The sequence below is a fragment of the Coregonus clupeaformis genome, chromosome 10, assembly GCF_020615455.1.
Source record: "Coregonus clupeaformis isolate EN_2021a chromosome 10, ASM2061545v1, whole genome shotgun sequence".
Classification (NCBI taxonomy): Eukaryota; Metazoa; Chordata; class Actinopteri; order Salmoniformes; family Salmonidae; genus Coregonus; species Coregonus clupeaformis.
Genome location: NC_059201.1, coordinates 18,495,131 through 18,519,472, shown reverse-complemented (window position 1 = coordinate 18,519,472; position 24,342 = coordinate 18,495,131). Strand labels below are relative to the sequence as shown.

At 46.5% G+C, this 24,342-nt stretch overlaps 1 protein-coding gene across 2 annotated transcripts in view; it reads left to right on the top strand.

Annotated features, from left to right (window-relative positions):
• LOC121575264 (zinc finger protein 385A-like) overlaps positions 1-23,982 on the top strand; it is a 93,060-nt gene extending 69,078 nt beyond the window's left edge. For both annotated transcript variants that reach the window (XM_045223254.1, XM_045223255.1), the window contains exons 4-8: positions 6,591-6,762; positions 7,634-7,969; positions 17,331-17,518; positions 23,103-23,189; positions 23,364-23,982. In XM_045223254.1, the coding sequence (XP_045079189.1) occupies positions 6,591-6,762; positions 7,634-7,969; positions 17,331-17,518; positions 23,103-23,189; positions 23,364-23,636 (1,056 nt within the window). In that variant the 3' untranslated portion in view covers positions 23,637-23,982. The remainder of the gene's footprint in view (positions 1-6,590; positions 6,763-7,633; positions 7,970-17,330; positions 17,519-23,102; positions 23,190-23,363) is intronic.
• Positions 23,983-24,342: the final 360 nt, after the last annotated feature.

Sequence of the window (24,342 nt, the reverse complement as noted above, 5' to 3'; positions counted from 1 at the left end):
CCTTCTTTCTTTTCTCTCCAAAACTATTGAGCGTGCCGTCTTTAGCCAACTCTCTTGCTATCTCTCTCAGAATTACCTTCTTCATCCAAACCAGTCAGGTTTCAAGACTGGTCATTCAACTGAGACTGCTCTTCTCTGTGTCACGGAGGCTCTCCGCACTGCTAAAGCTAACTCTCTCTCCTCTGCTCTTGTTCTTCTAGACCTGTCTGCTGCCTTTGATACTGTGAACCATCAGATCCTCCTCTCCACCCTCTCCGAGCTGGGCATCTCCGGCGCGGCTCACTCTTGGATTGCGTCCTACGTGACCGGTCGCTCCTACCAAGTGGCGTGGCGAGAATCTGTCTCCGCACTACGTGCTCTCACCACTGGTGTCCCCCAGGGCTCAGTTCTAGGCCCTCTCCTATTCTCGCTATACACCAAGTCACTTGGCTCTGTCATATCCTCACATGGCCTCTCCTATCATTGCTACGCAGACGACACGCAACTAATCTTCTCCTTTCCCCCTTCTGATAACCAGGTGGCGAATCGCATCTCTGCATGTCTGGCAGACATATCAGTATGGATGATGGATCACCACCTCAAGCTGAACCTTGGCAAGACGGAGCTGCTCTTCCTCCCGGGGAAGGACTGCCCGTTCCATGATCTCGCCATCACGGTTGACAACTCCGTTGTGTCCTCCTCCCAGAGTGCGAAGAGGCTTGGCGTGACCCTGGACAACACCCTGTCGTTCTCCGCTAACATCAAGGCGGTGACCCGATCCTGTAGGTTCATGCTCTACAACATTCGGAGAGTACGGCCCTGCCTTACACAGGAAGCGGCACAGGTCCTAATCCAGGCACTTGTCATCTCCCGTCTGGATTACTGCAACTCGCTGTTGGCTGGGCTCCCTGCCTGTGCCATTAAACCCATACAACTCATCCAGAATGCCGCAGCCCGTCTGGTGTTCAACCTTCCCAAGTTCTCTCACATCACCCCGCTCCTCCGCACACTCCACTGGCTTCCAGTTGAAGCTCGCATCTGCTACAAGACCATGGTGCTTGCCTACGGAGCTGTGAGGGGAACGGCACCTCCGTACCTTCAGGCTCTGATCAGTCCCTATACCCAAACTAGGGCATTGCGTTCATCCACCTCTGGCCTGCTGGCTCCCCTACCTCTGCGGAAGCACAGTTCCCACTCAGCCCAGTCAAAACTATTCGCTGCTCTGGCAGGACGACTGCACCGTATTGAGGGGAGGATGGATGGGGCCATGTATCGCAAGATCTTGGCCAACAACCTCCTTCCCTCAGTAAGAGCATTGAAGATGGGTCGTGGCTGGGTCCTCCAGCATGACAACGACCCGAAACACACAGCCAGGGAAACTAAGGAGTGGCTCCGTAAGAAGCATCTCAAGGTCCTGGAGTGGCCTAGCCAGTCTCCAGACCTGAACCCAATAGAACATTTTTCGGAGGGAGCTGAAAGTCTGTATTGCCCAGCGACAGCCCCGAAACCTGAAGGATCTGGAGAAGGTCTGTATGGAGGAGTGGGCCAAAATCCCTGCTGCAGTGTGTGCAAACCTGGTCAAGACCTACAGGAAAAGTATGATCTCTGTAATTGCAAACAAAGGTTTCTGTACCTAATATGAAGTTCTGCTTTTCTGATGTATCAAATACTTATGTCATGCAATAAAATGCAAATGAATTACTTAAAAATCATACAAATGTGATTTTCTGGATTTTTGTTTTAGATTCCGTCTCTCACAGTTGAAGTGTACCTATGATAAAAATTACAGACCTCTACATGCTTTGTAAGTAGGAAAACCTGCAAAATCGGCAGTGTATCCAATACTTGTTCTCCCCACTGAATATACACATACATACATACATACATACATATATACACATACATATACATTTCCTTTTTTTAAAGTCAGTGAGTTTTGGTGGGCGGCCCTCTCTTGGCAGATTTGTTGTGGTGCCATATTCTTTCAATTTTTTAAATAATGGATTTAATGGTGCTCTGTGGGATGTTCAAAGTTTCTGATATTTTTTTATAACCTAACCCTGATCTGTACTTACGTTTACATTTTAGTCATTTAGCAGACCTACTTCTCTCCACAACTTTGTCCCTGACCTGTTTGGAGAGCTCCTTGGTCTTCATGGTGACGCTTGCTTGGTCGGCCTTTTGGCGAACACCAAAAGTGTTTGCTTATTTTTTTCTTTAAGCAATGGCTTTTTTCTGGCCACTCTCCCGTAAAGCCCAGCTCTGTGGAGTGTACGGCTTAAAGTGGTCCTATGGACAGATACTCCAATCTCAGCTGTGGAGCTTTGCAGCTCCTTCACGGTTATCTTTGGTCTCTTTGTTGCCTCTCTGATTAATGCCCTCCTTGCCTGGTCCGTGAGTTTTGGTGGGCGGCCCTCTCTTGGCAGGTTTGTTGTGGTGCCATATTCTTTCCATTTTTTAATAATGGATTTAATGGTGCTCCGTGGGATGTTCAAAGTTTCGGATCTTTTTTTATAACCCAACCCTGATCTGTACTTCTCCACAACTTTGTCCCTGACCTGTTTGGAGAGCTCCTTGGTCTTCATGGTGCCGCTTGCTTGGTGGTGCCCCTTGCTTAGTGGTGTTGCAGACTCTGGGGCCTTTCAGAACATGTGTATATATACTGAGATCACGTGACATATCATGTGACACTTAGATTGCACACAGGTGGACTATATTTAACTAATTATGTGACTTCTGAAGGTAATTGGTTTCACCAGATCTTATTTAGGGGCTTCATAGCAAAGGGGGTGAATACATATGCATGCACCACTTTTCCGTTATTTATTTTTTTGATTTTTTTTGTGTATGTCCATTACATGAAATCCAAATAAAAATCCATTTAAATTACAGGTTGTAATGCAACAAAATAGGAAAAACGCCAAGGGGGATTAATACTTTTGCAAGGCACTGTACCTGCATGACCCAGAAAAGGCTTGCCCAATCCCCATAAGGGGACACTAAATGTTTAACTTCATGAGGACACAGTTGTTTGGGAAGTCAAACTATATTGTAATTCGTTTCTGTTGAGAGGTGGGCTAACGAGCTTAGGGACCAAAACAAATGTTCACATCATGTTTGAAGAAATACATCACTGTATTTCATTGAGAATTCCTCACTAGATAAAATATATATCCTTACATACGTACCAACCAGGCCCATGTTGTACAAAATGGCAGTGGATCTTGTGGTGGCCGAACAACGATGCTGATATGCTGTGTTGACAAGGAATCCGCTGACACTGTACTTTGATTATAAAGGTTTATTATATCAAAAGATTTCAGCGTCAATTTACAGATTTCTGCAGAATCTGGAGAACAACTAACCCAATCTCAAATATGATTATTCTCCCCGTCCTTTGTTGAAAACCTGGTATATATCCTATGTAACATAAGATGGGTGTTTTGAATAGACCAATCCCTGGCTTCCACATATCCAAGTCTCCTCTGTTTCAGGGGCCCCTATAGTGATGCTTTCCAGATGTTTCAGCAAGGCAGAGTAAAGTTCATCTAACACACCATTTGCAAACGTCAGCCAAAATTATAAACGGTTCAGATACTACAATCTCTCACTGGATCTTTGCTATAGAGCTAGCTAGCTACCACCTGTGAAAAAAGAATTGACTACAAAAAGTGTAAATCTAGTTATACAACACATTTTCAAATTTAAAATGTAAACATCAATACCAGAGATAAGAGACTGTTGATATTGCAACCACACAACTCAAACGCCGGTTCACCAGTATGAACGAAATCACAAACCACTTTTTTTGTTTAAGCCCTCAAGAACTGTTGTCCGCTAAAGATGATAACCTGTTTGTATCTGCCAATTTATTGTCTGTCCAGTATCCAGACGACATGTCCCCAGAGCTTCCTATACAGTTAATCTCTTTCCATAACATGTTGCGGCTGGCAGAATGAGAGGCTCAATTAAAGATGTAGCAGAACTGCTGTATTTGAAGCACCATTCCCTTCTGCCCAGTTTCCCTGATGTTGCTACGGCAATCAAGCTGTTTTTATCATCCCTGTAACTGATCGGTTTCTAAACTAAAACTAAAAAAGAAAGAACTCCCTAAGAAGCATTAGTCTCTCGGTCTGATATAGGCTTTTGAACACCTAAGCTCCACTCATTGAACTGTTAAGTCTTTTCTTTTTCAACACCTGAGGCACTTTTTCAGTCACGTTCCTGAAGCCCAAGAAACAAACTCTTAGCTTCCTAGTACATATGGAAATTAAAAAGGTTTATTAATTACTTTTTGGAGGGTTACTGTCAAAATGATTTATATATTTTAAAAAAGACATAGATGACAGGCGCATGGGCCCCCAGATCTCATGGGCCCCCCCATCTTCCGGGGGCTGCGGTGGTGTCCAATACGCCAGTGACACACACCCTCCCTTGATGACACTCTTGCCACTTGCATTCCTTATTCATCCTTGAGCAGCAGTAGTGTAGTTGCAGCTGTCAGGGTTTCCTCACACCCCAGGGTCTATTTGAGATAATCCCACCACTCGATAATCATCACAGGCTCAGTTCAGTAATTAGTCATTTACAGCAGAGGAACCATCAGAACATTCTATAATCCTCCTCTGTACAGACAGACTAGAGTAGAGGAATCCTGAACATTATAGAACTATACAGATTTAGGATCTTAATATGAGCTAGTTTGCTACAGCTGGAAAATAATCCTGCAGCAGTACGAAATGTGAATTATTATATGGATTATTGGTTGATACATTTTGTATAAGATAAAATCAAGTCTGAAATTTAAAAGTGGAAATTACAAACTTCAGAAGCCTTTTTAAACCTAATACACTACAAGTCAAAATAATATGAATTTTAGGAAAGTTCTACTGCAACAGGGCGATCAAATTAAGATCCCACATCTGTAAATTATCTGGAATATTCTAGAATGCTTAAAGAATGACTGGATGTCCAGCACCCATTTCGGATGATATGTTACGAATTTCCAAATTTACAATATGTTACGAATTTGCAAACCATACAATATGTTACGAATTTGCAAAACGTATAATATGTTATGACTTCTAGCTAGGTGGCTAACGTTAGCTAACTCGCTAACGTTAGCTAGGCTAGGAGTTAGGGTTAAGTTTAGGAGTTAGGTTAAAGGATTAAGGTTAGGGTTAGGGTTAGCCAAAAGGGTTAGGGTTAGGGTTAGCTAATATGCTAGTAGTTGCAAAGTAGCTAAAAAGTAGTAAGTAGTTGGAAAGTAGTAAGTAGTTGAAAAGCTGAAAAGGTTGCTAATTTGCGTTATACACTCACCCAGCCACCCTAACCAACCACCCTCCTTTCGTTTTTGCCTTAAGTAACCATCTGTCTTATGTAACTATAGCAAACGTAACATATCATACTAAACGGAGTGTCTCGGATTTATGTACAGAATAATACAAAATGCTCTTAGACAAGGTTGAAAAGTTTGGTAAAAAACAACAACATTCTTAAAGTGGCAATCAGCAGTTGAAACAATAACAAATAATTATTCTCACCTCTATTTTGGTAAAAAGTGGAGGGATGGGGCTGGAGAAATGTAACCACTCTCAAATTCATAGACAGAGCTATGGATGCAAGGAATGACCATCCATGATATAAAAAATTATAGTTTAACCATGTTTTGAGGGTATATAGTGTTTTTTTTTTTACATTTACAAACATTGGAGTAAAACAAGTTTATATTTTGGGTTCTGATGGGGTATGACAGTTGAACTAAACTCATGAGGCATTTATAAGTTATATTCTTCAAGAACCAATGGGTACATATCTTAATTTATATTTCAAAAAATGGATGTAGCAACTGCAGATTGACCCTTTATAACATTTTAATCTAACACATTGATTGTACATTTGCTTTACAGAATATTAAAATAGTTCTCACATTGACAACAAACTACAGAGTGTGTGCTGCTCAGCTGCTATTTTGTGTTGAGGGAGGACAGTTATAAAACCCTCAGCTCTAATGACAGCGGCAGACATTGGGGATCTCAGTGATACATTTATGAGAGATTAATGCATAATTTATTTGCTGAACTGCTGAAGAGTGCTCCAGCCAGCCAGCCACAGGGACAGGCAGGTACAGAACAAGGACAGGCAGGTACCGAGCAGGGACAGCAGAGGGCTCATGTGACAGCCTAAAGCCGTCTACTGAGAGATGTCCAGTCAACACAGTGGCTAGAGTTCACTCCACTGACCTCACTGGGTCTCAATAGATAAGCCTGTGGATGACAGATATTGTACTAAACAGGAAAATAGGGCTTAGGACACAACCGCAGTGTGAAAATATGACAGCAAGGGTGTGAGTGGTGTCCCATGGCCATGCTAGGGCTGCTATTGTGGTGAGCGAATTATGTCACCTGCTACAGATTGGTATCATTTCCCCCCAATATACACATATATCAGATTAGCATGTTGCTCAGGTATTTGGCCTCAGTATCAGAGAGGGAAGTACAAGCTTCTCAGCTACAGTATATGAATTTGCTATGAAGTGTATGAATATTAGTACCTATGTGGATTATGATGTGACATATCATGCCCTCTCCTCCCCCTTGTTCTCTTCTCAGAGCCAGGCAGAGGCCCACTATAAGGGGAACCGGCACGCTCGGAGGGTAAAGGGCATCGAGACCTCCAAGACTCGCCCCAAGGAAGGTGATAAGCCGGCCGCTCCCCCCACTGCCTCCCCCTCTCCACCAGGCCCCTCACCATCCAGCCCAGACCCTGACACCAGCAAACAGGGTAAGCACCACCTGTGCTCTATATTGCGCATGCACACACACGCACACACACACACACACAGACAGACAGACACACACGCACACACATACATACACACACACACACACACACGCACACACGCACACATGCTGAACCCACACAGAGATAAACCTAAACACACACACATGTTTCGGTCAGGGACAGTGTGCGTGTAAAGGACAGCTGTTTAGTCATAGGTCAGGGGTGAAACAGAATAGACAAGGATCAGCTTCCCAGGCATCATTCACTGGGATAGGCCAGCAGAGAAGAGGAGGATGGTGGGGAGGGAGGGAGGGAGAGGAGAAGAGGGTGTTGAGGAGGGAGGGAGGAGGAAGGGCTGTAAAAAATAAATACAAATTAGACAGCACAGAGAGCTTCACCTGACACATACAGTCACACGGGAAAGACTGGGAGAGAAAAAAACTGCCAGATTCTGTCTATGGATGCTGTTCTGATAGTTTTTACACAAAGGCAAAGGCTCTTTTTGCTCAGAAAATTTGTATTTTGTCTATTTCTTCGTTCAATTAGCAGGTAAGATGACCCTGTGCTACACACAGTGGTTAACCTACAGTACAATTTAAAATACTGTGCTGTACTACTGAACTTCTTTTCACTCTCTCCAACCTAAATAACCTGACATGACCCAGGTGTCTCCCCCTACCCCGACTCACTCCAGATGGGGGAGACAGATGTGGCCCCCTGGGGCAGAGTTTTGACCCAGTAGGGTCAGACAAACTACTATACTTGTGCTGCAGGAGCAGGACCACCATTATCATCCTCATCGTATTATTATCTGGTGAGATCTACATAATATGGTTGAAAACTTTCTATTTACTATCTGTTCTCTTCACAGATGATGCCCTGTCCGACCCACATTCAAACAGCTCACCCATGACACCCAGCCCCATCCCCATGTCTGTCCCAGACACCCCAGACACCCCCATGCGGCTCCCTGTGTGCCCACCCCTGCCCCCCCTGAGTACGCCCATGTCCACCACCTCCACCCCCTCCCCGGCCCTTGGTCCCCCCCAGGTGGACACCCCCATGGCAGGCCCCCATGACACCGCGTCCCCAGCCCCCAGCCCCTCTTCAGGGGAGTCTGAGGAGGACAAGGCCAAAAAACTGCTCTACTGCTCACTGTGCAAAGTGGCCGTCAACTCCCTCTCTCAGCTAGAGGCGCACAATAAAGGTAAGGCTCATTCCATCGAGAGAACGGATAACGCAATATATAATAAAGTGTTGTTATTGAGCGTTCTGGCCTAGTAGATATTGCCATATCGGGGGAAAAACTATTTCCTATTGTGAAACAGATTATCCGACAGTATTCCTGTAGGAAATTCTATATTTTCAGCAAGCTAAAATTTTGTAGAAGGATTACTGTTATACTATTCCAGGTATTCCTTAAAGAGGTAGGGTTTCAAGTGTCTCCGGAAGGTGGTCAGTGACTCTGCTGTCCTGGCGTCGTGGGGGAGCTTGTTCCACCATTGGGGTGCCAGAGCAGCGAATAGCTTTGACTGGGCTGAGCGGGAACTGTTCTTCCGTAGAGGTAGGGGGGCTAGCAGGCCAGAGGTGGATGAACGTAGTGCCCTTGTTTGGGTGTAGGGTCTGATCAGAGCCTGAAGGTAAGGAGGTGCCGTTCCCCTCACAGCTCCGTAGGCAAGCACCATGGTTTTGTAGTAGATGCGAGCTTCAACTGGAAGCCAGTGGAGTGTGCGGAGGAGCGGGGTGACATGAGAGAACTTGGGAAGGTTGAACACCAGATGGGCTGCAGCGTTCTAGATAAGTTGTAGGGGTTTCATGGCACAGGCAGGGAGCCCAGCCAACAGCGAGTTGCAGTAATCCAGACGGGAGATGACAAGTGCCTGGATTAGGACCTGTGCCGCTTTCTGTATAAAGTAGGGTCGTACTCTGCGAATGTTGTAGACCATGAACCTGCAGGATCGGGTCACCGCTTTGATGTTAGCAGAGAACAACTGTGATGGCGAGATCATGGAGCGGGCAGTCCTTCCCCGGGAGGAAGAGCAGCTCCGTCTTGCCGAGGTTCAGCTTGAGGTGGTGATCCGACATCCACACTGACATGTCCGCCAGACATGCAGAGATGCGATTCGCCACCTGGTTATCAGAAGATTAATTGTGTGTCGTCTGCGTAGCAATGATAGGAGAGACCATGTGAGGATATGACAGAGCCAAGTGACTTGGTGTATAGAGAGAATAGGAGAGGGCCTAGAACTGAGCCCTGGGGGACACCAGTGGTGAGAGCACGTGGTGAGAGCACGTGGTGCGGAGACAGATTCTCGCCACGCCATCTGGTAGGAGCGACCTGTCAGGTAGGACGCAATCCAAGAGTGAGCAGCGCCGGAGATGCCCAACTCGGAGAGGGTGGAGAGGAGGATCTGATGGTTCACAGTATCAAAGGCAGCAGACAGGTCTAGAAGGATAAGAGCAGAGGAGAGAGAGTTAGCTTTAGCAGTGCGGAGAGCCTACGTGACACAGAGAAGAGCAGTCTCAGTTGAATGACCAGTCTTGAAACCTGACTGGTTTGGGTCAAGAAGGTAATTCTGAGAGAGATAGCAGGAGAGTTGGCTAGAGACGGCACGCTCAAGAGTTTTGGAGAGAAAAGAAAGAAGGGATTCTGGTCTGTAGTTCTTGACATCGTAGGGATCGAGTGTAGGTTTTTAAGGAGGGGTGCAACTCTCGCTCTCTTGAAGACGGAAGGGACATAGCCAGCGGTCAAGGATGAGTTGATGAGCGAGGTGAGGTAAAGGAGAAAGTCTCCAGAAATGGTCTGGAGAAGAGAGGAGGGGATAGGGTCAAGCGGGAAGGTTGTTGGGCGGCCGGCCATCACAAGTCGCAAGATTTCATCTGGAGAGAGAGGGGAGAAAGAAGTCAAAGCATAGGGTAGGGCAGTGTGAGCAGGACCAGCGGTGTCATTTGACTTAATAAATGAGGATCAGATGTCGTCAACCTTCTTTTCAAAATGGTTGACGAAGTCATCCACAGAGGGGGAGAAGGGAGGGGGAGGAGGCGGAGGATTCAGCAGGGAGAAGAAGGTGGCAAAGAGCTTCCTACGGTTAGAGGCGGAGGCTTGAAATTTAGAGTGGTAGAAAGTGGCTTTATCAGCAGAAACAGAGGAAGAAGATGTAGAGAGGAGGGAGTGAAAAGATGACAGGTCCGCATGGAGTCTAGTTTTCCTCCATTTCCGCTCGGCTGCCCGGAGCCCTGTTCTGTGAGCTCGCAATGAGTCGTCAAGCCACGGAGCAGGAGGGGAGGACCGAGCCGGCCGGGAGGATAGGGGACATAGAGAGTCAAAAGATGCAGAAAGGGAGGAGAGGAGGGTTGAGGAGGCAGAATCAGGAGATCGGAGGGAGAAGGATTTAGCAGAGGGAAGAGATGATAGATGGAAAAGGAGAGAGTAGCGGGACAGAGAGAGCGAAGGTTGCGGCGGCACATTACCATCTGAGTAGGGGCAGAGTGAGTAGTGTTGGAGGAGAGCAAGAGAGAAAAGGATACAAAGTAGTGGTCGGAGACTTGGAGGGGAGTTGCAGTGAGATTAGTAGAAGAACAGCATCTAGTAAAGATGAGGTCAAGCGTATTGCCTGCCTTGTGAGTAGGGGGGGACGGTGAGAGGGTGAGGTCAAAAGAGGAAAGGAGTGGAAAGAAGGAGGCAGAGAGAAATGAGTCAAAGGCAGACGTAGGGAGGTTAAAGTCACCCAGAACTGTGAGGGGTGAGCTATCCTCAGGAAATGAACTTATCAAGGCGTCAAGCTCATTGATGAACTCTCCAAGGGAACCTGGAGGGCGATAAATGATAAGGATGTTAAGCTTGAATGGGCTAGTGACTGTGACAGCATGGAATTCAAATGAGGAGATAGACAGATGGGTCAGGGGGAAAAGAGAGAATGTCCACTTGGGAGAGATGAGGATTCCTGTGCCACCGCCGCGCTGACCAGATGCTCTCGGGGTATGCGAGAACACATGATCAGACGAGGAAAGAGCAGTAGGAGTTGCAGTGTTTTCTGTGGTAATCCATGTTTCCGTCAGCACCAAGAAGTCGAGGGACTGGAGGGTAGCATAGGCTGAGATGAACTCTGCCTTGTTGGCCGCAGAACGGCAGTTCCAGAGGCTGCCGAAGACCTGGAACTCCACGTGGGTCGTGCGCGCAGGGACCACCAGATTAGAGTGGCAGCAGCCACGCGGTGTGAAGCGTTTGTATGGCCTGTGCAGAGAGGAGAGAACAGGGATAGACAGACACATAGTTGACAGGCTTCAGAAAAGGCTACAATAATGCAAAAGAGTTCGGAATAAAATTAACTAAACATTACATTTTAGTCATTTAGCAGACGCTCTTATCCAGAGCGACTTACAGTTAGTGAATACATATATTTTTATACTGGCCCCCCGTGGGAATCGAACCCACAACCCTGGCATTACAAACACCATGCTCTATCAACTGAGCTACATCCCTGCCGGCCATTCCCTCCCCTACCCTGGACGACGCTGGGCCAATTGTGCGCCGCCCATGAGTCTCCCGGTCGCGGCCGGCTGCGACAGAGCCTGGATTCGAACCAGGATCTCTAGTGGCACAGTTAGCACTGCGATGCAGTGCCTTAGACCACTGCGCCACTCAGGAGTGAGAGAGCGGTGCCTCCCTCACTTACCTTTCACTGAAACACAGGGGCCCAGGTTTGCGGGGCTGACAGAAGTTGAAGGCTTCACCTTCTTTCTTTCGCATGTCACACTTCTGCCGCATGGCGGCGACAGTGGGGGTGTACAACTCCTTGCGTGTCACATGGGCATCCAGGAGGTCAGCTTTTTCTTTGTATGTTAAGCTGGACAGGTCAAAGTGCCCTTTTTCCCACTACCGCTAGGCTCATGGCGCGACCACAGCCTTGGATGGCATTACTTGTTGCCCAGAGGTTTAGATCCATAATCACACATAGTATCTCATCCCAAGCATCCTGATTCAGGGTCCCCGAATCCAGTTGCTTCCCCACATCCTCCAGTAACTTTGCCTGGTAAACCAACAATAAAGAGGTCATGTTAAGTGCTGTGATTGATAAGGCAGAGGCTTTGTACATCTTATGGAAAATGGAGGCAGAAAAACCCTCCGTTTTTCAAGGGACAGAATTGCCCGTAGTGCTAGCAGCACAGCGTGTGGGGTGGAGATGGTCAGCCAGTGATGGCTCCACCATGAGAGGGTTGCAAAACCCAGATTCTACCATATTGTCTTTGCTCGGGAAGCCCCTAGCCAGGATATTGCTGGTAAGGGGCTTTTCCCATGAGCTCCTAGCCTCTCTGAAGTCATCTGGAACTGCGGGAAGCAGTTGCTTAGCGGGGGATATGCGGGATGGGAGTCTTTTCCCATCATATAGGTCCCTTCCAGGGTCCTGGCCCCGCAAGGGAGCTTGCCAGTCTAAATCAAGTCTGGCCACGGCTCGCTTGCAAACTTTGGGGAGGCCGTACTCCGAGGAGAATTCAGCAGCTCACCCATCTTGGGGGCGGAGAATCTTGGGTCTTGAGAGGGGGGGAAGAGCCCGTTCATCTTAGTCTCAAAGTCGAGGAGACCCATGAGATGAATTTCGTTGTCGTCCTTGTCATCCCCTAGCTCGCCTTCCCCCAACGCTCCATCATCAGACAGAGAGGGGAGGGAATCGAGGCTATACATAACCTCGCCCCAGCTGGGGTCGGTAGTGGGGGTTGAGCTGCTTGTTGTAAAAACAATGTGTAAGCTCTGGCCTTTAGTTAGGCGTTAACTAGCTAGTAGAGGCTAAAGCTAGCTGGGATGTGTGGGAACACTACAGCCGTGAGGCTACTGGTGCGTTAGCTAGCTAGCAGCTACCCCTGCTAAGGCATGCTGTAGCTAGCACCATGTGGCAGCTAGACTTTGGGTAGGTGTTTTCCCACGTCCGTAGAGCCGTGAGGCTAACAGTTGGTCTAGTTAATACGAACGAGTAAGCATAGGTTTGAACTAGACGAGAGAAAAGTGCTAGCAATAGTACTGTGTTGCAGGTAGTAATGCTGGTGTGGTTGGCAGGCTTGTAGCTAGCTAGCCAGGTTAGCTTAAGCTTTGGGGAGAGAGCTAGCCCTTTGTTAGGGTGGTTAGCTTGCTTTGTAGCTAATTAGCCAGGTTAGCTTAAGCCTTGTGGCGGGAACTAGCCCTTTGTGTAGTTAGCTAGCTTTGCAGCTAGTTAGCCAAGTTAGCTAAACACTTACGGTGTGTACTAACTTAGGCAGCCGAAGCCTTGCGGCGAGGGCTAACCGAGCCTCGATAACTAGCCGTGTGGAGCTAGCTAGGCAGAGACTGACAAGTAGAAAATGAATTCTACTCGAAGCGAAAACCTTTTGGTCGGTACTCATCTATCGACACGAGCTGAAGTTCTACGTTTGGCGTTGTAAACCTCACTGTCTGAGAACAGTTAAGTAGGAAACCAGGAATTTAGTAAAGCTGAAGAGAGCTTATTGTGACCGCAAGGAGTGGCGAGAATGACCAGTTGTCGGGCGAGTGGCTCACTTTATGGAGGAGAGGGGCTCATCTCATTTCGCCACTTGACCTGTCTGTCTCCAACAGATGGTGTGTGATTGGTTACTTCGAGCCTGTGGACACGCCCAGGCATATCCCAAAGTGAGACATCAAAACAAGTTTTTTTTTAATATAACCATGTGCTGGTGAAGGGTGATACACTATCTATACAAAAGTATGTGGACACCCCTTCAAAGTAGTGGATTTGGCTATTTCAGCCACACCCGTTGCTGACATGTGTATAAAATCGAGCACACAGCCATGCAGTCAGACAAACGTTGGAAGTAGAATGACCTGTACTGAAGAGCTCAGTGACTTTCAACTTGGCACCGTCATAGGATGCCACCTTTCCAACAAGTCAATTTGTCAAATTTCAGCTGCCCTGGTCAACTGTAAGTGCTGTTATTGTGAAGTGGAAACATCTAGGAGCAACAACGGCACAGTCGCGAAGTGGTAAACCACACAAGCTCATAGAACAGGACCGCCGAGTGCTGAAACGCGTAGCTCGTAAAAATCGTCTGTCCTCGGGTTGCAACACTCACTATCGACTTCCAAACTGCCTCTGGAAATAACGTCAGCACAATAACTGTTTGTCGGGAGCTTCATGAAATGGGTTTCCATGGCCGAGCAGCCGCACATAAGCCTAAGATCACCATGCGCAATGCCAAGCGTCAGCTGGAGTGGTGTAAAGCTCGCCGCCATTGGACTCTGGAGCAGTGGAAACACATTCTCTGGAGTGATGAATCACGCTTCACCATCTGGCAATCCGACGGACAAATCTGGGTTTGGCGGATGCCAGGAGAACGCTACCTGCCCCAATGCATTGTGCCAACTGTAAAGTTTGGTTGAGGAGGAATAATGGTCTGGGGCTGTTTTTCATGGTTTGGGCTAGGCCCCTTAGTTCCAGTGAAGGGAAATCTTAACACTATAGCATGACATTCTAGACGATTCTGTGCTTCCAACTTTGCGGCACCAGTTTGGGGAAGGCCCTTTACTGTTTCAGCATGACAATGCCCCTGTGCACAAAGGCGAGGTCCATACAGAAATGGTTTGTCGAGATTTGTATGGAAGAACTTGACTGACCTGCACAGAGCCCTGATCTCAACCCCATTGAACACCTTTGGGATAAATTGGAATGCCAACTGCGAGCCAGGCCTAATCGCCTACATCAGTGCACAACCTCACTAATGCTCTTGAGTCTGAATGGAAGCAAGTCCCCGCAGCAATGTTACAACATCTAGTGGAAAGCCTTCTCAGAAGAGTGGAGGCTGTTATAGCAGCAAAGGGGGGGCAACTGCATATTAATGCCCATGTATTTGGAATGAGATGTTCGAAGAGCAGGTGTCCACATACTTTTGGTCTTGTAGTGTACATCAGGAAAGAAACAGTATAGCAGAGGGGAGGATGACAAGAGGAGAGTAGAATTGGGTGAGAATAAGTATTTAAGTAGATTGAGAAAGAAGAAATGTTTAAAGAGACGAAAGAAGGGGGTGAACAGGGACTGAATGTGAAATGACAGTGAACAATAGAAATAAGGGGGAATGGTTCTATACTGCATGACCAGACATGAACAGAGGCTATAGGCTACCAAAACTGCTGAATAATCCGGATTTTTTTTGCCTGTGCCACTACAGCTCTCTAGTGGCGAGTCAATGTCACCACACTTTGACTCAACATACTTAGGCCTACTAGTCATCTTTTTATGGTCAACTCCAATGTGATCTTGTTCACCAGACACTTCCGCCCAAATAACTTGGAGACTAGGTTAATTACAATGATAGCCACAAACAAATGATTGTTTAAGGAACATACAAATACAAATATGCAACCTTAAAAAGAACGGGAAAAAAAGAACGAAACGCTCACCTGGCTGCAGGGTGACCTAGTGTGGCCGAGCGCTCCTGTCCTGTGTCGGCGGATGTGAAATCTCATTTATGGCAAAAAATAGTTCAATAGTTCAAAGGTCAGGGTAGCTTATTCCATATTACAATCATACAGTCCCTAATTTCTTAATAGTAATTTTGTTTTTAAACAAATATATATATATATATAAAAGCCATCACTAATCGGCTTCCACCCGGTTACACAACCCTGCACCTTAGAGGCTGCTGCCCTATATACATAGACTTGGAATCACTGGCCACTTTAATAATGGAACACTAGTCACTTTAATAATGTTTACTTACTGCTTTACTCATCTCATATGTATATACTGTATTCTGTTCTACTGTATTTTAATCAATGCCACCCTGAAATTGCTTGATCTAATATTTATATACAGTGAGGGAAAAAAGTATTTGATCCCCTGCTGATTTTGTACGTTTGCCCACTGACAAAGACATGATCAGTCTATAATTTGAATGGTAGGTTTATTTGAACAGTGAGAGAAAGAATAACAACTAAAAAATCCAGAAAAACGCATGTCAAAAATGTTATAAATTGATTTGCATTTTAATGAGGGAAATAAGTATTTGACCCCTCTGCAAAACATTACTTAGTATTTGGTGGCAAAACTCTTGTTGGCAATCACAGAGGTCAGACGTTTCTTGTAGTTGGCCACCAGGTTTGCACACATCTCAGGAGGGATTTTGTCCCACTCCTCTTTGCAGATCTTCTCCAAGTCATTAAGGTTTCGAACCTGACGTTTGGCAACTCGAACCTTCAGCTCCCTCCACAGATTTTCTATGGGATTAAGGTCTGGAGACTGGCTAGGCCACTCCAGGACCTTAATGTGCTTCTTCTTGAGCCACTCCTTTGTTGCCTTGGCTGTGTGTTTTGTCATGCTGGAATACCCATTCACGACCCATTTTCAATGCCCTGGCTGAGGGAAGGAGGTTCTCACCCAAGATTAGACGGTACATGGCCACGTCCATCGTCCCTTTGATGCGGTGAAGTTGTCCTGTCCCCTTAGCAGAAAAACACCCCCAAAGCATAATGTTTCCACCTCCATGTTTGACGGTGGGGATGGTGTTCTTGGGGTCATAAGCAGCATTCCTCCTCCTCCAAACACGGCGAGTTGAGTTGATACCAAAGAGCTTGATTTTGGTCTCATCTGACCATAACTCTTTCACCCAGTTCTCCTCTGAATCATTCAGATGTTCATTGGCAAACTTCAGACAGCCCTGTATATGTGCTTTCTTGAGCAGGGGGACCTTGCGGGATCCTCCTGTGTAGTTCTGGGCTGATTCCTCCCCAGGCCGAGGGAGATTGACAGTTATTTTGTGTTTCTTCCATTTGCGAATAATCGCACCAACTGTTGTCACCTTCTCATCAAGCTGCTTGGCGATGGTCTTGTAGCCCATTCCAGCGTTGTGTAGGTCTACAGTCTTGTCCCTGACATCCTTGGAGAGCTCTTTGGTCTTGGCCATGGTGGAGAGTTTGGAATCTGATTGATTGATTGCTTCTGTGGACAGGTGTCTTTTATACAGGTAACAAGCTGAGATTAGGAGCACTCCCTTTAAGAGTGTGCTCCTAATCTCAGCTCGTTACCTGTATAAAAGACACCTGGGAGCCAGAAATCTTTACTTATTTCCTTCATTAAAATGCAAATCAATTTATAACATTTTTGACATACATTTTTCTGGATTTTTTTGATGTTATTCTGTCTCTCACTGTTCAAATAAACCTACAATTAAAATTATAGACTGATCATTTCTTTGTCCATGGGCAAACGTACAAAATCAGCAGGAGATCAAATACTTTTTTCCCTCACTATATTTCTTAATTCCATTCTTTTACATTTAGATTTGTGTGTATTGTTGTGAATTGTTAGATACTACTGCACTGTTGGAGCTAGGATCACAAGCATTTTGCTACACCCACAATAACATCTGCTAAATATGTGTATTTGACCAATACAATTTGATTTGATTTGATTTGATTTAATACAAAAAATATATTAAATATCAAAGTTTTGATATTAACAAGAACATCATGAAATGTAGGCCTACTTTAGACTACTCTACTATGGGATCTATAGGATATTAACTTACAAAATGTACAAAAAAAACACTCTTTCCATTGGTGACAGGTACCAAACACAAAACCATCCTGGAGGCACGGAGTGGGCTGGGCCCTATCAAGGCATACCCTCGGCTGGGCCCTAACCCCAGCCCTGAGCAGGTAGGGGGGCTGACCTCAGACCCCAACACTCAGGAACGCACCTTCCACTGTGAGATCTGCAATGTGAGGGTGAACTCTGAGCTGCAGCTCAAACAGGTGAGTGAGTGACCACCACGACAACTGCTCCAGAGTGTTATATATATATATATATATATATATATATATATACATACACTACCAGTCAAGGGTTTTACATTATTTTTACTATTTTTTACATTGTACAGTGGGGGAAAAAAGTATTTAGTCAGCCACCAATTGTGCAAGTTCTCCCACTTAAAAAGATGAGAGAGGCCTGTAATTTTCATCATAGGTACACGTCAACTATGACAGTTGTAGGATTTTTTATGAATTGATTTGCAAATGATGGTGAAAAATAAGTATTTGGTCAATAACAAAAGTTTCTCAATACTTTGTTATATACCCTTTGTTGGCAATGACACAGGTCAAACGTTTTCTGTAAGTCTTCACAAGGTTTTCACACACTGTTGCTGGTATTTTGGCCCATTCCTCCATGCAGATCTCCTCTAGAGCAGTGATGTTTTGGGGCTGTCGCTGGGCAACACGGACTTTCAACTCCCTCCAAAGATTTTCTATGGGGTTGAGATCTGGAGACTGGCTAGGCCACTCCAGGACCTTGAAATGCTTCTTACGAAGCCACTCCTTTGTTGCCCGGGCGGTGTGTTTGGGATCATTGTCATGCTGAAAGACCCAGCCATGTTTCATCTTCAATGCCCTTGCTGATGGAAGGAGGTTTTCACTCAAAATCTCACGATACATGGCCCCATTCATTCTTTCCTTTACACGGATCAGTCGTCCTGGTCCCTTTGCAGAAAAACAGCCCCAAAGCATGATGTTTCCACCCCCATGCTTCACAGTAGGTATGGTGTTCTTTGGATGCAACTCAGCATTCTTTGTCCTCCAAACACGACGAGTTGAGTTTTTACCAAAAAAGTTCTATTTTGGTTTCATCTGACCATATGACATTCTCCCAATCCTCTTCTGGATCATCCAAATGCACTCTAGCAAACTTCAGACGGGCCTGGACATGTACTGGCTTAAGCAGGGGGACACGTCTGGCACTGCAGGATTTGAGTCCCTGGCGGCGTAGTGTGTTACTGATGGTAGGCTTTGTTATTTTGGTCCCAGCTTTCTGCAGGTCATTCACTAGGTCCCCCGTGTGGTTCTGGGATTTTTGCTCACCGTTCTTGTGATCATTTTGACCCCACGGGGTGAGATCTTGTGTGGAGCCCCAGATCGAGGGAGATTATCAGTGGTCTTGTATGTCTTCCATTTCCTAATAATTGCTCCCACAGTTGATTTCTTCAAACCAAGCTGCTTACCTATTGCAGATTCAGTCTTCCCAGCCTGGTGCAGGTCTACAATTTTGTTTCTGGTGTCCTTTGACAGCTCTTTGGTCTTGGCCATAGTGGAGTTTGGAGTGTGACTGTTTGAGGTTGTGGACAGGTGTCTTTTATACTGATAACAAGTTCAAACAGGTGCCATCAATACAGGTAATGAGTGGAGGACAGAGGAGCCTCTTAAAGAAGAAGTTACAGGTCTGTGAGAGCCAGAAATCTTGCTTGTTTGTAGGTGACCAAATACTTATTTTCCACCATAATTAGCAAATACATTTATAAAAAATCCTACAATGTGATTTTCTGGAGAAAAAAAATCTTAATTTGTCTGTCATAGTTGACGTGTACCTATGATGAAAATTACAGGCCTCTCTCATCTTTTTAAGTGGGAGAACTTGCACAATTGGTAGCTGACTAAATACTTTTTTTCCCCACTGTAGAATAATAGTGAAGACATCAAACTAGGAAATAACACATATGGAATCATGTAGTAACCAAAAAAGTGTTAAACAAATCAAAATATATTTTATATTTGAGATTCTTCAAATAGCCACCCTTTGCCTTGATAACAGCTTTGCACACTCTTGGCATTCTCTCAACCAGCTTCATGAGATAGTCACCTGGAATGCATTTCAATTAACAGGTGTGCCTTGTTAAAAGTTAATTTGTGGAATTTATTTTCTTCTTAATGCGTTTGAGCCAATCATTTGTATTGTGACAAGGTAGGGGGGGTATACAGAAGATAGCCCTATTTGGTAAAAGACCAAGTCCATATTATGGCAAGAACAGCTCAAATAAGCAAAGAGAAACAACAGTCCATCATTACTTAAAGACATGAAGGTCAGTCTATCCTGAAAATTTCGGAAAGTGCAGTCGCAAAAACCATCAAGTGCAATGATGAAACTGACTCTCATGAGGACCACCACAGGAATGGAAGTTCCAGAGTTACCTCTGCTGCAGAGGAGAAGTTCATTAGAGTTACCAGCCTCAGAAATTGCAGCCCAAATAAATGCTTCACAGAGTTCAAGTCACAGACACATCTCAACATAAACTGTTCAGAGGGGACTGTGTGAATCAGGCTTTCATGGTCGAATTGCTGAAAGAAACCACTACTAAAGGACACCAATAATAAGAAGAGACCTGCTTGGGCCAAGAAACACGAGCAATGGACATCAGACTGGTGGATATTTGTCCTTTGGTCTGGAGTCCAAATTTGAGATATTTTGGTTCCAACCATTCGTTGCCACTGTCAGGACCGGCAGGGTGAGTGGGCGAGGTTTCTTCCCTGGGCAGAATATGCCCAGAACTCCCTCGTTCACTCCTCTACGGGGCTCACTCCCTTCCAGTGCGTCCTGGGGTACCAGCCGGCCCTGGCCCCTTGGACACCCAGCCAGACCGATGCGCCCGCTGTCGACAAGTGGTTCCACAGGGCCGGACAGGTCTGGGACACCGCCCATGTCCATCTCCAGAGGGCCATTCATCGCCAGAAGGATCAAGCCGACCGCCACCGCAGTGAAGCCCCTGTATTCCAGCCTGGGGATCATGTCTGGCTGTCCACAAAAAACCTCCCTCTCCGCCTGCCCTGCAAGAAACTGAGCCCCCGGTTTGTGAGGCCGTTTAAGGTCCTCCGGCGGATAAATGAGGTATCATACCGGCTGCTCCTTCCCCCTCACTACCGTGTCTCACCCACTTTTCATGTGTCTCTCCTCAGGCCGGTGGTTCCTGGTCCTCTGGCGGATGCCGTCCCCCGGGGTACGCCTCCTCCGCACCTGGACATTGACGGGAGTCCAGCCTATGCAGTGAGGGACATGCTGGACTCCAGGTTCTGTGGGGGACGGCTCCATTACCTGGTGGACTGGGAGGGGTATGGTCCTGAGGAGAGGAGCTGGGTTCCGGCTGTGGACGTTCTGGACCCCAACCTAATTCGGGACTTCCACCGTCGCCGGCCTGACCAGCCCGCTCCTCGTCCTCGGGGTCGTCCTCCTGGCTGGCGATGTCCAGCGGCTGGTGCCGCGCGTCCGGGGAGGCTACTGTCACGTCTCCTCCCGTTGCTCCCCTCCGGCGCTCTGATTCGCCAGTCTACTGAGCCACCGGTCTGAGCGCACCACCTCGGCAACACCGGAATGGAAACTCAACGCACCCTAATCACCTCCAGCGCACCTGCAACTCATCACCCCTATTTAGCCCTGGACTGTTCTGGATGATGTTGTGTGTGATTGTTAAGCTTCGTGTCGTTTACTCTATATTTGTTATTTCTCTTGCTCATTGTTAAGTAAACCTTGACCTTGTTAATTTCTGCGTCTGCGTCCTGCCTCTTCGTATACTCAGTACGCGTCACATGAATGAGTAGGTGTGTCCAAACTTTTGACTGGTACTGTATATATATATTTTTTGTGATATCCAATTGGTAGTTACAGTCTTGTCCCATCGCTGCAACTGCCGTATGGACTCGGGAGAAGCGAGGGTTGAGAGCCATGCGTCCTCCGAAACACGACCCTGCCAAGCCGCACTGCTTCTTGACACACTGCTCGCTTAACCCGGAAGCCAGCCAATGTGTCAGAGGAAACACCGTACAACTGGCGACTGTGTCAGCGTGCATGCGCTCAGCCCGTCACAGGAGTCGCTAGAGCGCGATGAGACAAGGACATCCCGGCCGGCCAAACCCTCCCCTAACCCGGACGACGCTGGGCCAATTGTGCGCTGCCTCATGGGTCTCTCGGTCGCGGCTGGCTGCGACACAGCCCGGGATCGAGCCCGGGATCGAACCCGGGTCTGTAGTGACGCCTCAAGCACTGCGATGCAGTGCCTTAGACCACTGCGCCACACGGGAGGCCCCCAGAGTGAAGTTTCCCCTAGGTACAGATCTAGGATCAGCTTCCCCTCCCCAAATCCTAACCTTAACAGAATAACAGAATAACAACAAAAAAATCCAGAAAAACGCATGTCAAAAATGTTATAAATTGATTTGCATTTTAATGAGGGAAATAAGTATTTGACCCCTCTGCAAAACATGACTTAGTACTTGGTGGCAAAACCCTTGTTGGCAATCACAGAGGTCAGACGTTTCTTGTAGTTGGCCACCAGGTTTGCACACATCTCAGGAGGGATTTTGTCCCACTCCTCTTTGCAGATCTTCTCCAAGTCATTAAGGTTTTGAGGCTGACGTTTGGCAACTCGAACCTTCAGCTCCCTCCACAGATTTTCTATGGGATTAAGGTCTGGAGACTGGCTAGGCCACTCCAGGACCTTAATGTGCTTCTTCTTGAGCCACTCCTTTGTTGCCTTGGCCGTGTGTTTTGGGTCATTGTCATGCTGGAATACCCATCCAAGACCCATTTTCAATGCCCTGGCTGAGGGAAGAAGGTTCTCACCCAAGATTTGACGGTACATGGCCCCATCCATCATCCCTTTGATGCGGTGAAGTTGTCCTGTCCCCTTAGCAGAAAAACACCCCCAAAACATAATGTTTCCACCTCCATGTTTGACGGTGGGGATGGTGTTCTTGCGGTCATAGGCAGCATTCCTCCTCCTCCAAACACGGCGAGTTGAGTTGATACCAAAGAGCTTGATTTTGGTCTCATCTGACCATAACTCTTTCACCCAGTTCTCCTCTGAATCATTCAGATGTTCATTGGCAAACTTCAGACAGCCCTGTATATGTGCTTTCTTGAGCAGGGGGACCTTGCGGGATCCTCCTGTGTAGTTCTGGGCTGATTCCTCCCCAGGCCGAGGGAGATTGACAGTTATTTTGTGTTTCTTCCATTTGCGAATAATCGCACCAACTGTTGTCACCATCTCATCAAGCTGCTTGGCGATGGTCTTGTAGCCCATTCCAGCGTTGTGTAGGTCTACAGTCTTGTCCCTGACATCCTTGGAGAGCTCTTTGGTCTTGGCCATGGTGGAGAGTTTGGAATCTGATTGATTGATTGCTTCTGTGGACAGGTGTCTTTTATACAGGTAACAAGCTGAGATTAGGAGCACTCCCTTTAAGAGTGTGCTCCTAATCTCAGCTCGTTACCTGTATAAAAGACACCTGGGAGCCAGAAATCTTTCTGATTGAGAGGGGGTAAAATACTTATTTCCCTCATTAAAATGCAAATCAATTTCTAACATTTCTGACATGCGTTATTCTGTCTCTCACTGTTCAAATAAACCTACCATTAAAATTATAGACTGATCATTTCTTTGTCAGTGGGCAAACATACAAAATCAGCAGGGGATTAAATACTTTTTTCCCTCACTGTAGAGGCAACGTTACTCTACACCTATACTTATCATTCAGATACATCACTGAACTATAACACTCCACTTCTCTTGTTCTCCAGCATATATCCAGTCGAAGGCATCGGGATGGAGTCGCTGGGAAGCCCAATCCCCTCCTCAGCCGGCACAAGAAGCGCACAGACTTTGTGGTAAGGATCCAACTTTTTTTGTAGGCTATAGTAAAACTTTCAATGCCTTTAATAATTAATTGATGATTCAGTAATTTAGCTCTGGATTGTCAAATAGACAGCATACCCTTTCTCTGCCTCTTCTGTCACATTTCTCATTCTGACCTTCACACTTTCTCTCTCTGGATCTCACAGTCTTCCTTGACCTTCTCAAAGGACCTTCCAAAAACTCTGGGCCATGGACTGTTGCCCAACCCCCTGGCTGTTGCTGCGGTGATGGCAGCCGCTGCCTCCTCCAATCAGCTGGCTCAGCTGCGTGCCCCTGGTCCCATTTCTCACCCTCAGAACTACCACCCCCACCACCATCTCCTACAGGGCACACTACAGGGCACGCACCTCAGCCTCCTACGGCCCGCCCCTGGGCCTATGCGCACCACCCATGGGCCAGTCCTCTTCTCCCCTTATTGAAGGTGGTGGGACGGGGGCCAATCAGGAAGAAGCACACTGTGAAGTAAACAGGGAAAAACATTGATAGATAATCAACAGATGTTAAAACTGAAACATTTGACGGAGGAAAGACTATGCCTCTCCCTCTCCACCCTTCTTCATTCGAGAACTTCCAAAGCAAAGGATTGACGGCTTGCAGACGTTTTAAAGAGGAAGGATGCATGACAGACTCAGATGGACTTTCTGTCCATGCTCTCCCTCCTTCAATCCTCCTCCCACATTCAGTTGACTCTGAGATAATTATAGCAAAAAACAATATTTGTATAGGTCAAACTATGGCTGACTCAGTAAACTGAGCTCTGTTCTATTTCCTGTTTCCTCCACATCTCTCTAGTTTTGGTTCAGTGCTCACCCACCCAAAGCCATCTGCTATATAAATTCCATAAAATAAATAAAAAGCACACTAGGTTAGACACAGTAGCTGCCTCTGCTCTTAGCAATATTTCATAATTCATAGTACAGTAGAACCAATAGTGCATTACTGCAAACCCCTGTTGGGGTGTTCAATAATCAAAGTGCAGTACCTACCTACCCCACTCTGTAGTTCCAGATTCTAGATTAGGTGCCTGCTCTGCAGATCAAGGCACAAGGTACGTTGTACTGTATGTTTCCAGGTTCTAGATATATGTTCTAGTGTTGTGGATGATAGATGTTAGTCTATATATCC